The sequence below is a fragment of the Engraulis encrasicolus genome, chromosome 4 (assembly GCF_034702125.1).
Source record: "Engraulis encrasicolus isolate BLACKSEA-1 chromosome 4, IST_EnEncr_1.0, whole genome shotgun sequence".
Classification (NCBI taxonomy): Eukaryota; Metazoa; Chordata; class Actinopteri; order Clupeiformes; family Engraulidae; genus Engraulis; species Engraulis encrasicolus.
Genome location: NC_085860.1, coordinates 45028261 through 45041370, shown reverse-complemented (window position 1 = coordinate 45041370; position 13110 = coordinate 45028261). Strand labels below are relative to the sequence as shown.

General features: G+C 44.2%; 1 protein-coding gene across 1 annotated transcript in view; it reads left to right on the top strand.

Moving 5' to 3' along the window:
• Positions 1-317: 317 nt before the first annotated feature.
• The window catches only part of LOC134447832 (calcium-independent phospholipase A2-gamma-like), a 31872-nt gene continuing 19079 nt past the window's right edge, over positions 318-13110 (top strand). Inside the window, exons 1-8 of the mRNA XM_063197503.1 lie at positions 318-425; positions 1037-2327; positions 3690-3839; positions 6118-6269; positions 6645-6739; positions 9446-9617; positions 10173-10230; positions 10529-10723. Of these exons, the coding sequence (XP_063053573.1) occupies positions 1131-2327; positions 3690-3839; positions 6118-6269; positions 6645-6739; positions 9446-9617; positions 10173-10230; positions 10529-10723 (2019 nt within the window). The 5' untranslated portion in view covers positions 318-425; positions 1037-1130. The remainder of the gene's footprint in view (positions 426-1036; positions 2328-3689; positions 3840-6117; positions 6270-6644; positions 6740-9445; positions 9618-10172; positions 10231-10528; positions 10724-13110) is intronic.

Sequence of the window (13110 nt, the reverse complement as noted above, 5' to 3'; positions counted from 1 at the left end):
CTTTCAGAAAATGTAGCCTTTGTCACCTTTTGGTAACGGTTTCCAATGGAACTTTCCATATTTTATGGCCCTATAGCTGTCAGTAGCCAGTAGGCCTACAGGCAGAGATTCTAGGAGTAATGGTACAGGTGGGCCCCTGGCCTGAAGTAGCCCGTTTTCAGAGAAATAGCTTGGTAGGCAGGTCTAAACAAAGCTGTGCTTGTTTTCAACCAATCAACGGATGGAATTTAGGGGCAGACTTTCAACCTCCAATTGAAACTCGAAGTCTTCATCACGTGATAAATGTTTTTCTGTACTTCACGGAAAGAATTCTTGCCGCTGCAATGACCTACTGCGACCGACTAGAAACACAACAGCCGGTGTTGTTTGGAAATATTAGTTGAGTTTGTAATATTTTGAATTTTGAAGTCCGAACAAATCTTTTGGTATGTAATTGAATTAAAATTTCCATTTGCCAATACTAAGGTATCCGCGGAAGCTGGTTCTTGATCTTTTAACTCTTGTCAGCTAACTGCATGCTAACTATACGGTGCAACTTTAGCATTTGTTTTGCGATATTGCCGCTGTAACCACATCTGTGACATTTGTCTTTTCTCAATGTTTCAAGGGTGATCTATTTAAACATACACGAACACTACTTCAACCTATTTACCTATTTACCGAACGAGTCTGTGTCAGCCCCCTGTGTTATTGCTCCTAGCTGTCCAGCTAGCATTGCGGTCGGACGTCAGTGTGGTTATATTTGTGATAGTGTGAACTTGTTTCTCACTAACGTCCATATGCGTTAATTATGGTTGCTGCTATTTAATGTGTCATGGCATCAACGTTCTTAGATAGAATGGTGTCTAGTCATGTAACCAGACACCGACATTAATGCATAACGTGGACTGGATGGAAAATAAGTACTTTTTAATGGGAGGTGTGTTCATGTTCATTTCAACTTACGTCACCTTGGTGGCTGGTGACACCACCATGCACATGTTTATAAAATGATCAGTCATGCTGGTGTGCTGATGTTGTTCACTCTTTACCACAGATGGATGAACCAGCGAGCCCAACGATGATCCAATGATGTTTGTTTATGATCGACCAATAGCACTTTCCACACTGCCCTTGCAAGACCATGAGCCATGACTCTTAGATGGGTTCCAGATACTTGTGTGTTTTCCCTAAACAAGGCTGTTCACTTGTGGCACGTACAAGGCCAGAGGCCTGCGTCCATTGTTGTTTTGCGTGCCCACCAGGGCCCGTTTCATAAGCCCTATGCCAGATACCATGCTCCATGCCGCATGAGCTGGAAGCACACCCAGAGCCTGAGATCCCGAGGCCGCAAGCTATGGCTGTGCAAAGCTAGCAGCAAACGGCACAGACTGGGCCTCCACCCTTGCATCTCCCCCTTCAGCACTTCTGGGTTCACGGGTTCTGCCGATATAAGTCACCGCATGTCGCGTCTTCGGAGCACTTTGGAGTCGGTCTCGAAAGCGGTCAGCGGGACCCAGGCTGAGATCCTTTCCAGGATAGCCCAACTCAGGGCGGTCCGAGTGGAGAAGGAGGTTACGGCCAATGAGGAGGAGCGGGTGACCGAGAAGGAGCCCACAGCATCCGCAATCCCAGCAGACTCTGTAGTGCCTCCTGCAGCCTCCGCTCATCTCCAACCTCCCTCTCCTCCTCCACCAGCAGCCACAGTTTTAGCTTCAGTGGTCAAAGATGCGAAGGAGAAGAGGCAGCGTAGGCCTGGAGATTCACCCTCTCAGGCTAGAAGAGAAATCAAGACTCCTCAGAGTAAGACCAGCACCAGCCCCACCCTAGTCGTCTCCAAACCAGCCACTCCACTCTTCCACCCGGGCTCCTTCACCGTCAACCTGGATGAGACCTACAACTACGTGGCCAATCACATCAACACATACTTCAGTAGCAACAAGAAGGGAGCACCTGAAGCTGAGGAGAAAAAGCATCGTCTTGAAGACGACGGTGACAGTACTACTGAGAGGCAGCAAGACCAAAACAGAGACCAGGCACCACCGCTGTCCACCTCAACCTCTTTGACCACCACTGTCCCTCAGGCCAGTCCACCTCCCACCAGCCCCCCGCCTTCCCCGAAGAAGGGGCTCAGCCACTACCTTTCCTACGGGGCACCCGTTCAGGCGTTCGTGGGGAGCTATATCGCTCCTCTCGTTCCCAAGTTTCGTTCAGAGGCTAAACCTGTCATCGTCGAGAAGTCGGCTGTCACTCCAGAAGATGCTGTTCAGGAGAAGATAGTTGTGGAGAACAAGGAGAAGAAAGCTGCTGAGGAGAAGGCTAAGAGACTGCTCCTGCAGAGAGAGAGGGTAAGGCATGCAGGTCAAAATACTGACCATGAAATATATGTACTTAACAATGAACACTGGCAAGGGTATGTGACCTGCTTGTGCACTGGGCTCTGAAGGTAGTATAGCTATTCTGCATTCATCATGGTGATAAGAAGGAGCTTAACTGAGCTTCATGTGCCAAACAAGTGTCAAACACTGACTTTGTTGGTACTTGGGCTGTACAATGAAAATACAGCCACATCACAACAGCATTATCATAAAGTGTATATTGCTGCTAGTACACTTGATGTTTTTACGTTGTGATGATCCATATACTAATCATATTTTGACACAAGCATTGCTGCCATTGATCCCCTCTCTCATTGCACAGGTGCAAATGGTAATAAGCATATGTGGCAGATGGTACGCTACGCTTAATACTGTATATTGAGTGAGTACATTGATTTACACACAAACTAGGGCTGTAACGATATGGTATCGAACTGAGAAATCGTGATACGCAGAGTCACAATACTGTATCATGGTGTAAGAAGGTAGTATCGTGATGCGCCCTTTCAAAGTTCTGTTACCCTTCAGTCCAGAAAACAAAAGCAAAAAGCAAATTAATTAATTGTAAAAGATACGTTTAAAGAAATCGTTGGTTATATCGAACTGTAGGACAAAACCGTTAAATTAACCGAATCGTGAGTTGAGTGTATCGTTACTGCCCTAACAAAAACATAAAGTACTGCTGGTCACTGGCCATATTCAGATATGACATTGCCATAGTCAAATCACGTATTGCATCATGCTTCCTTAGTAATAGACAGCTCTACAAAAGTTATTACACCTATGGTAAAAAAAAATTGTGTTAATGACATGACATACTTGACATGAGCGTAACTTTACAAGCGTATGTCCCCGAGCTTAAGTGTGTTGTGGATTCTAGTGGTGGTGACATGTTGGTGAAGGCTTGTCAAGGAGAGTTAGTCATATGATCCTCACGTGCCCAGGCCAGGCATATGTTTGGGCATTCGTGTACCAGTTCATTTAATCTCTTTAAAAATAAACCAGACACGTCACGCTTACTTCTTGGAACCTATATTTAGAGAAAGTATTGTGGAAACTCTTTCGTTTCTGGTAAGATAATATTGTCCACTCAGAAAGAAACCATTGCACTCTCAAACAAACAAATGCGTAAAACCATAGCATTCTCAATCAAACAATGACAGAAGGACTCCTGTGGTGTTGCCTTAAAATACCAGACATGACTTTGGCCCACACTGCACAGTTGCATAAAGTCCCCTTACTAATTAAGCATTGTAAACAAGCAAAGAGACGGCCTACTTCCACATGTTTCTCTCTGTGTTGTAATGTCTCAATTGTATTCACCCTTGACAGATCATTGCCAGGGTGAGCGTGGACAATCGGACCCGGGCTCTGGTTCGGGCACTCCACCGGGCCACCGACGTGCGGATCTACGTCAGCCGGGTGGAGGACCTCAACTACCACCTGCTGGAGTTCCCAGACACCAGGGTGGTGGCAGTTAAGGTAAGACCAACATTTTTTTTTGTTTCATGTATAACATTGTTCCTACTGGTTATACTACAATGCAGAGAGGTTTTGGTTTCTCGCTGTAATGTACAACATTCTAGAATGCAATGAGCCCTCTTTAGTCTGGTGGTGGCTCGGCGTCGGCTCTAGGAGTGAAGATAATCAGTTTTCACACTTCTTAAAACTTAACGTTATTTATTTTTATGGAAGTGGTCATGGAAATTCTGTGTTTTGGGTCTGGAAAGTCATGGAAAATCATGGAATTTTATATCTGAATTAGAGTGGGAACCCTGTATGATGTAACCCTCGTCAGTCATACGGCACTCTACACACCTGGGCAGCCTGTCACGACAGGCCTAGAAGCTAGACATGGTCGTAGAATAGATGTGCTTTAGTCAGCTGGAGCACTGGACACCTGGACGACCTTTCATAGCAGCCCTAGAGGGTGCAACTAGTAGTAGAGTAGAGAAAGGATGTAACTTTGTTCTACTCTTCACTACTTTATTGATCCTGAGATGTAAAAGAAGTCAGGAAAGTGGGCATACAGTACATACACGTAGAGTCTACCTTCTGAACTGTCGTCATGTATTATGTCTATGTGAAACATCTTGTAGCGAGTGTGTTTTATATATAAATATACATATAAAAAATGACTGAAATGCATTTATATTCTGCTCTTTTCTCCTGCAAGCACTCAGAGTGCTTTACATTGTATGGCTCACTTTCACCCTTAATCTTACTGACTTAATCATTAAGTCTTAATCAGGGGTCATGATTGTGTGACTCAGTGGTTTTGTTGTTAGTGTTTTGTGTGGTTGTCACTGCATTGTGTTTATGGTGAGTGAAGAGCAGGAGTACACTATGTGTCCCTGTTATATTTATGCCTTGCGGCGTGACTCCATAGTCATACACCTTCTCAAATGTCAGGCCTGCCTGCCATGGGCACAGATGGGAGGCCACCCCTATCTGCACGTCTGCAACACAAGTACCTTTTGTTCTGCTTCAAGTGGCATGGCTGCCCTTGACCATGCAGTTGAGAACATGTCATTTGAGAACATGGCTTTTAAAGAACAAATCATTTTGAGAATAACAGTAGTACATTAGGCTAACTAAGTGAGTATTATTTTCATTGAATAAATACCTTGTTCTGTCAAGTCATTTCATGGTTGAAGTCTGATATGGAACTGTATGTAATAACACATGAAATACAAAAAAACCCTCATGATTGTACAGAATTGTTTGAGAAAAAGAAATCCCTCCACAGTGTGATTTGAGGTGATGCTGGTTATGCTATCGGTTGCTACGTTTACATGACATTTTTAATTCCAAATTAATCATTCAGAATTAAATACAGCAGTTCCGTCGAGTTTACTTTTATTTTTACTTCTACTTTACTACATTTATTTCCGAATTTGAAGTGAATTCAGCTTTATTCAGAATTAAAGGGAGTTCATTCTGAATTAAATGTCTTACTGTATGTAATGTAAACATAGGCAATGTCTCATTCATTAGAATGTACTGGTTGGTAATGTGTCTTTAAGCCTGACCTCCTTTATCTCGGGTGTGTGCTTATAGTTCATCACACCTCCTGTAGGACTACATTTAGCCTTGCGCGTCACTGATAACATTGCTGAAGTATGTTACACAGTCCATCTGTAAATAATTTGTGAGGCTTATCAGACTATTCATGAGAAGCAGTGCACTGTAGTCCATCTTACAGGATAATCGGTAAACAACATAATATAGTATTAGTAAGCCTGAATTAAAAACCTTGGAAACGGATATACTATTTATTGCTGGTGTCCGATGTATGATATGCAAGTAAACACTGTGTTAGTCATTGCTGACGGCACTGTAGTCAAACTGAAAATGATGGTTATTAAAACTGCCACACCACCCTGTTCTGGGTAGTGAAGGAGACCTCTTGCCTACATTAGTCAGCATAGTATAGTTGACTGTAGTGTGATTTTAAACGGTATTAAATCCAGTATTAAATTGTCCAGGGGTACTCAGTGAGCGTGAGCCTGTGCCAGTTCTATGAACTCATTACGTTGCAAATTGACCACGTGAGTGTGTGACATAAAGTAGTTATATGTGCGTAATGGAGCAGAGGTCTTAACTATACTGTATATTACTATGTATATTATATTTCATATGAAACTGCAAAAAGTAGCCTTTTCCGTCATGGTGTATACTACATCTCTCTGATACCAACTAACCCTTCGAACACTTCCACTGACAACTTTTCTGTGGGAACCACTGCCCACTCTTCCAGGAGAAGGCCATCCCATGTCTGCTGCGTCTCCGCCAGGCCTCTGATCCTGCGCTGCAGGCCGCCGTGAGGCAGGCCCTGGCCCTGGTGGGCTATGTGGACCCAGTCAAGGGACGCGGCATACGGGTCCTGTCCATAGATGGCGGAGGCACCAGGTACAGGACATTGCATTGTATGCTATGATGACTGACACTGTACATTGTTTAAGTTGGTTTATACAGTATACAGTATATCCATGTTTTTACGTGTGTTTAATTTGCTTCCATACTTAGTTTGTGTCTGTGTGACTCTGTATCTTTATCTCTGTCTCTGTTTGTCTCTGTCTCTGTCTCTCTCTCTGTCTCTGTCTCTGTCTCTGTCTCTGTCTCTGTCTCTCTCTGTCTCTGTCTCTGTCTCTCTCTGTCTCTGTCTCTGTCTCTGTCTCTGTGTCTCTGTGTCTCTGTGTCTCTGTGTCTCTGTCTCTGTCTCTGTCTCTGTCTCTCTCTCTCTCTCTGTCTCTGTCTCTCTCTCTCTCTGTCTGCCTTCCTCAGGGGGCTGATTGCCCTTCAGACGATAAAGAAGCTCGAGGCCCTCACAGGAAAGCCAATTTACCAGCTGTTTGATTACATCTGTGGAGTCAGCACAGGTGTGGCACACATTTGGACACACACACACACACACACACACACACACACACACACGCACTTTAACAAAATTGCACACCTGCACGGTTACAGACACGCGTAACACACACGCACGCACGCGCGCGCACACACGCACACACGCACACAGACTGGCAAAAGGTTGTGACAGGCTGTAGAGGAATTGGACCTTGTCCATGCAGCATAGGTGGCCAGCGCAGTGTGTCACGTCAGCACTGATCTGACGCCCTAATCCCTCATTCGGCACGTGCTGCCCTGCACCGCGTAGTTGTTTGACTACCAAAGCCCACTAAAGCCATTGGCAATCCATCGCACCGCAGCTGGGTTGGCTTTTTGGTGTCACGAGATGCCAATGCTGGCAAATTTCACAGTATACTATTATATTCTACTGGTGTTTTTAATTCATTTTAAGTAAATAGTAAAAAAGTAAATAGTAGAGGAAAAATCATACAGATTGTAGAGAATAGTTGTATAAAATGCCAATGGACCTTCCCGGACACATGCCCTAAAACAATCAGTTAACCAATCAACAAAATGCTCACTATTCTAATTCAGTCACTGTGAAATAACCTCACCATAGAGATGAATGGGATTTGTACATCTGATGGCAGATATCCAACAAGTTTGGAGGCTTGGGAGTGAGATTGTCCCCATTTCTGAAACCCACAATGAAAAGTGCAATGCGTGGATTCAAACAATAGCCCAATATTGACTGCCATAAGGTACCAGTGCTTTACTGGGCTGGTGGCCTACTGTTTTTTTTCTCACTGAGGTTAAATACTAGCCTGGATGGACAGACAATTCTGTGGATACAATAAATAATAAATGTGGATGACCTCGCTGGCAGGTAAATGTCCAGAAGTAAAACGGCTGTTGTTTGTTCTGAGATAGCCATGATGGCTAGCAACAATAACTGCCAGCTTTCCACAATGGACCGGTCTACCAGCTGTCACTCATATTTCATGCAACGTTATAAATATAGCCTACACATAGTTTGTTATTATGCACGAGCGTTAATATAGGTCCTGAAAACCAACTTACCCTGCTGTCAAGAAGATGCCGACCCAACATCAAACAATAGCTACAGCCACCAAACATTTCCACCTAACTTAGTGTTTGTCCATATTCACAAGTACACGAGCACTTTTCAATCATATCATGTCCATAAACGTTTCTATAACATTTGAAATGGTCTCTGTCAAATGTTGTCATTCCCATGTTTCTCATTTTATGACACTATAAGTTATGCTGTGTATGTGGTTTTCAAATGCATACAGCAGTCATTTCTGCCCACTAATCTCTAATGTATGTAGACTTTTCACCATTATATCATTTCTGTCTGCAAAGAACGACTAAATACCCATAAAATGTGACTTCTAAAATACCCTAATTTGTATTCATTTCAATGGGGAGAACCATGGCCTTGACTGGCAGAGCAGAAATTCCCTGGTTGTAAACTAAATGCATTTTCGCATTTGCTTCAATTAGCCACATGGGGGCACTGTGTATTTTCTTTTCAACCGCCTCTGCTTTCAGTGAGTTACAATCGGCTCCTCAAAGAGATGGTGAGAAATAAGCGGTTGCTACTACTGAAGGCTGCCTCATATATGAAAGCTGTGATTTGAACCCAGTGCAACTCCAGTTGGCATGTCAAAGACTATCTCCCGAAAGACCCGGAAAGAACTCTCCTGTAATCCTGTTGTGGAGAAATATTGTACATCTGGGACACAGCTGTCTGACTGGGTGATATTATCCGGGTGAATTTTCTATCTTCATCTGTCTGTTTCTCTCCCTAGCATACTTGTAGTGTTTGCCTCTATGTATCTTTCCCTTTTTCTACTCATCTTTTCACGCTGGCTATCTGTATGAGTCAGGCATTTGAGCTTCTGCTGGCTCAGTCAGAGGTCTTGTCGTCACTCCCTCTACATAACACATGCCATCACCCGGACATCTGACCTCGAAGAAAATGTTTCACACAGGATTCATATTTTTACAGTCTTTCGCAATTCCTTATTGTAAACCAGCCAAGGAAAAGTGTGGGGATGGTGGAGGGAATGGAAGGGAATTGCATTGTGGATTACTGTGCCGACACAGTTGATAGTCTGTGGCGATCCATACCGAGCCGGGCGACCGTGACACGACAGGCCGAGCCAGTGTGATGGATGATTCATGTGTCGCGTTCACGCTGCCGGTCGGCCGATTGGGCGGGGGGAGACCTTAACTCATTCCACTCCAACGCTAAAAGGTCATGACTATTTCAAAGTGTGATGTTCTGTACAATAAGGGTGGTGGAGTGGTTTGAAATAGCCAGTCCTTGGTTGGTTTGGTGCCTATTGTTGTTGAGAGCAGCAACAGCCACTTTGTGTGTGTGATAAGATAATGGGTTTTATTCTGCTTGTTGAGGCGGGCTATGGTGTGGAATTGCTGTTTTCTGCACAGCTTGTACAGGAGACAATTAGAGGTTTCCTGTTGCTCTGTAGTTGTCAGCCTGCAGCTCTCGTTCCTGGTGGTTGATTGGACAGGTGGTAAATGGCGAGGCTGTTTTTATCGGTGTGTGTTTTTTGAGTGAGTTATTATTGAGATTATATATTATATTTGTGTGCGTGTGCGTATGTTCATTTGTCCCTCTTCAAGAAATGTTTCTCAATCATTCTGCGTGTGTGTGTGTGTTGGTGTGCGTCTGCTCCTAGGTGCGATCCTGGCCTTTATGCTTGCGGTGGTTCGGGTTCCCCTGAGCGAGTGCGAGGAGCTCTATTTGAAACTGGGCTCCGACGTCTTCAAGCAGAACGTCGTCGTGGGGACTGTCAAAATGGGCTGGAGCCATGCCTACTACGAAGCCGAGATCTGGGAGAACATCCTCAAGTGAGTGGATTCTTGGCCTTATACCGTGGCTCTAACGGTAGGGCACTGGGCTGGTACGCCGGCGACCCGGGCCCAAATCCTTCCCCTTCTCTCTCCCCAGAAAAGATTCCTTCTGTCTCTCTCAACTGTCTTGTCACTAATAAAGTCTAAAAGACGGACCAAAAAAATATCTTTAAAAAAAGTGGAGTGGATTCCTTTAGCCCTGGCCTTGGTCATCTCAATAACTAAAATCTTCGGTCAGCAAGGCTGTCAAACACCAGGCCCATAGTCCTGGCGTCATTTCATGTGGCTCGCGAGATCTCGTACATTATTGTATGAAGTTCAGATAATCAAGTGATTTTCTAAACTAGGTGTATATGCGTCTTTTTTTTCAGATGCTTTGAACCCTATTGCTAAAAGCATGATTTATCGAATTTATGGATTTTTACCAGCTAAAAAAATGAACTTCTGAGGCATCATTACATTAAGAATTCAAACTCTGCCAAAGCATGGAAGCAGATGTAGACATGAGAAATTTAACACCGTTTCTGTTGTCATACTGTTCTCTTTTCACAGAGAAAAATTGGGCTTGGATCTCATGGTGGAGACATCAAGAAACCCTGAGTGCCCCAAGGTGAGCATTATTGATGAAGGAACCTGCACATTTGTCTTTGAAGTTTTCTGTTAATCGTGCAGAAGAACAAAAGAGAGTTGTGCATCCATTATTAGACCTCACATGTACTCATGCATCCTCCTGGTAAAATAAACACACAATGCGGTCCCCACCCCCCAGAGGTATAAATCTAAGCAGCCTGAAACCATTACTGACGTGTCTGTGTGTGTGTGTGTGTCTCTGTGTGTGTGTCTGTGTGTGTGTGTCTCTGTGTGTGTGTCTCTGTGTGTGTGTCTCTGTGTGTGTGTATGTCCTGCAGCTGGCTGCGGTGAGCACGGTGGTGAACCGCGGCACGCCCCTGAAGGCCTACGTGTTCCGCAACTACAGCATGCCTCCCGGCGTGCGCTCCCACTACCGGGGGGGCTGCCAGCACAAGCTCTGGCAGGCCGTGCGCGCCTCCTCCGCCGCCCCCGGCTACTTCAAGGAGTTTGGCCTGGACGGGGACCTGCATCAGGTACGCTACTGCAGCCTCCTCTCTTCATTTATTGTTGTTTTAGAAAATGCATCTTTATCGATTGTTAGGGGAATAAGATAACATTTTTGGGTATTGCACTATTGGTTTTCTAAAATCACTTAACAGTTAAAGCATCCACCTTCACAACAAATACCCATCAAAGATTTTGTATTGTGAATTTAATTTCTATGGTTGCAACTTGCTTAACCTAAAATTAGGCAATATATTTATTTGTGGTCGTTCATATGAAACTGTAGAAGATGGTCATGCCATGATGGTCACAGGGTTCCGACTTACCCCACACTGCCTTGACAAACAACTGACTTGCTAGAAACACTGACCACACCACTGTAAAATGTGACCGTGTAAGCCAGCAGGTTAATTTCCAACTGTAGGCCAGGATGTGGCATGCATCATGGTGTTTAATTTGCTATTGACTGGCCAGTTGTATAAAAGGCCAGTCGGAAGAAAAAGCCAATACTGAGGGCCCTGCTTGACCCGCAGCTCATTGTAAAGCCATCAGGATTGTGATGACCTTGGTGACTGGGGAATGAATGATTAAAATGTGGGTGGCCCAATTTCATGCCTGCTTGGCAAATCATTTGTACAGTCCTTGCATTGGTAACTTCCCTTGTCTGCCCTCGGTTTTGAAATAGTGTTTAGGCACTCAGTAGGGATGCTCGATATTGGAAAATGTATAATAAGGTCAGTATGACCCAAGACAAAGAAACATATATTTTGAAATGTACAGTTTCCCAGTTTTTTTCCATCACTGACTGGACCATAAATGATTATTGTCCTCCAGTGGGCATGATGGTAGAAAACTTCCACATGCTGTTGTCCGATGATAATATCAATTGTACATTTTATTTGAATAGCTTTTTATGGTACCTGCACATAGTAATATAGACGCCACACACCAAAATACATCTTCTGGCAGAATAGCACTCTAGATACTTATAAATGTATGAGACCAGTTGAAGGGAGAAGTACATGACAAATCTTTATTACAACACCACTCAAAAACAACACCTTGTCTGCTGCCGGTACGTTATTTGACAGGAGACCGTCATAAGAGAGCCGTCTTTGAGATCTGCAAGTCTGTAGCAGATTGTCTCCCCACTGTATGCTGCTGCTTCATTACCTGGCCTCCAGGCTCGGGCCAGATATTGCAGTGACCCTGTCTGGCTGTTTGTTTGTTTGTCTACCCGCAATGTCTGTGGTTGTCTCCTGGGGGCGCCAAACACACAACATCCCTAGAACCTTTTTTGTTGTTGTTTGTTTTTTGGTTCCTTACACTTTATTATGGACAGGACAGTACGAGAGGTAGACAGGAAGCGAACAGGGAGAGAGACGGGGAGGGGTCGGCAAAGGACCCGGGCAGGGAATCGAACACGGGTCAGCCATGGCAGGCAAGTGCCCCACCGGATGACCACGGCCGGGCCCCTAGAGCCATATTTAAAGACCCATACTGAGTATGGATGGTTGATGTTTAAGGCCGTAACACACTTAAAGGAGGAAACATATTCCAATTCCTGAAAAAATGGGTGGAAAAACTGGGGGGAAAAAATGGAAAAAAATGGGGATGTCAGTGGTCCGTGGAATTTCGCCTAATTTTTCCATTTTTGGGAAAATGTGTCCTGTGGTGTGACATCATTGGTGTAAGATACAATAAAATGATGAATATTCTGCACAGACATATCCCCAATGCTCTTTCTGCTATTGTTCCTTCCTTTTTTTCCTGTCTAGGTCATATAGGACATTTTACCAGTTTTATCTTTCACATTAGTAAACCACCGGTAGCTTTTAACTGAAGTGCTAAAGCACTATTTTTTTAAAAACAACATTGTATATTTGTATATGTGGTCGTATAAAATGCATGTTGCTATACTTTCAGTAAATGGCCCGAATCTAATGGTTGTAGTAAAACAAAAGGGTTAGTTGCATATAGTTAGATTTTCTATTATTGGCCCTGATGATGTTTCCCATATTGTGTTCTCTTCAAAACTGCTGACGCTCCGCAAGTTCTGTCTTTCTGTGACTCATTACCAGTCAGACATGACCGCCATGTCCATCAGCTGAGTGAAAGTAATGGAACCCTGGGTTATGCAATCAGCAGCGTAGTCAGGAAGCTCCCTCTACCTGCTCAGGGAATAAGTGGAGTCACGCGCTTAATCCTCCCGTCCCTTAATTAACCAATTGGCAGGGGCTTGCCACTCGGATGCTTTTTACAGATCAATATCGGCTCACAAATTATTTACTGGCAGGAAACTACCATGGCTCAGTGTGTGGGAAAACATGAGGGAAAATGTGGAACTTTTGAGTGCTTGTAAATGTGAATTTTTGAGTGCTTTTTGATTGGTGCTCATCTGCACTCCACTTCGCTG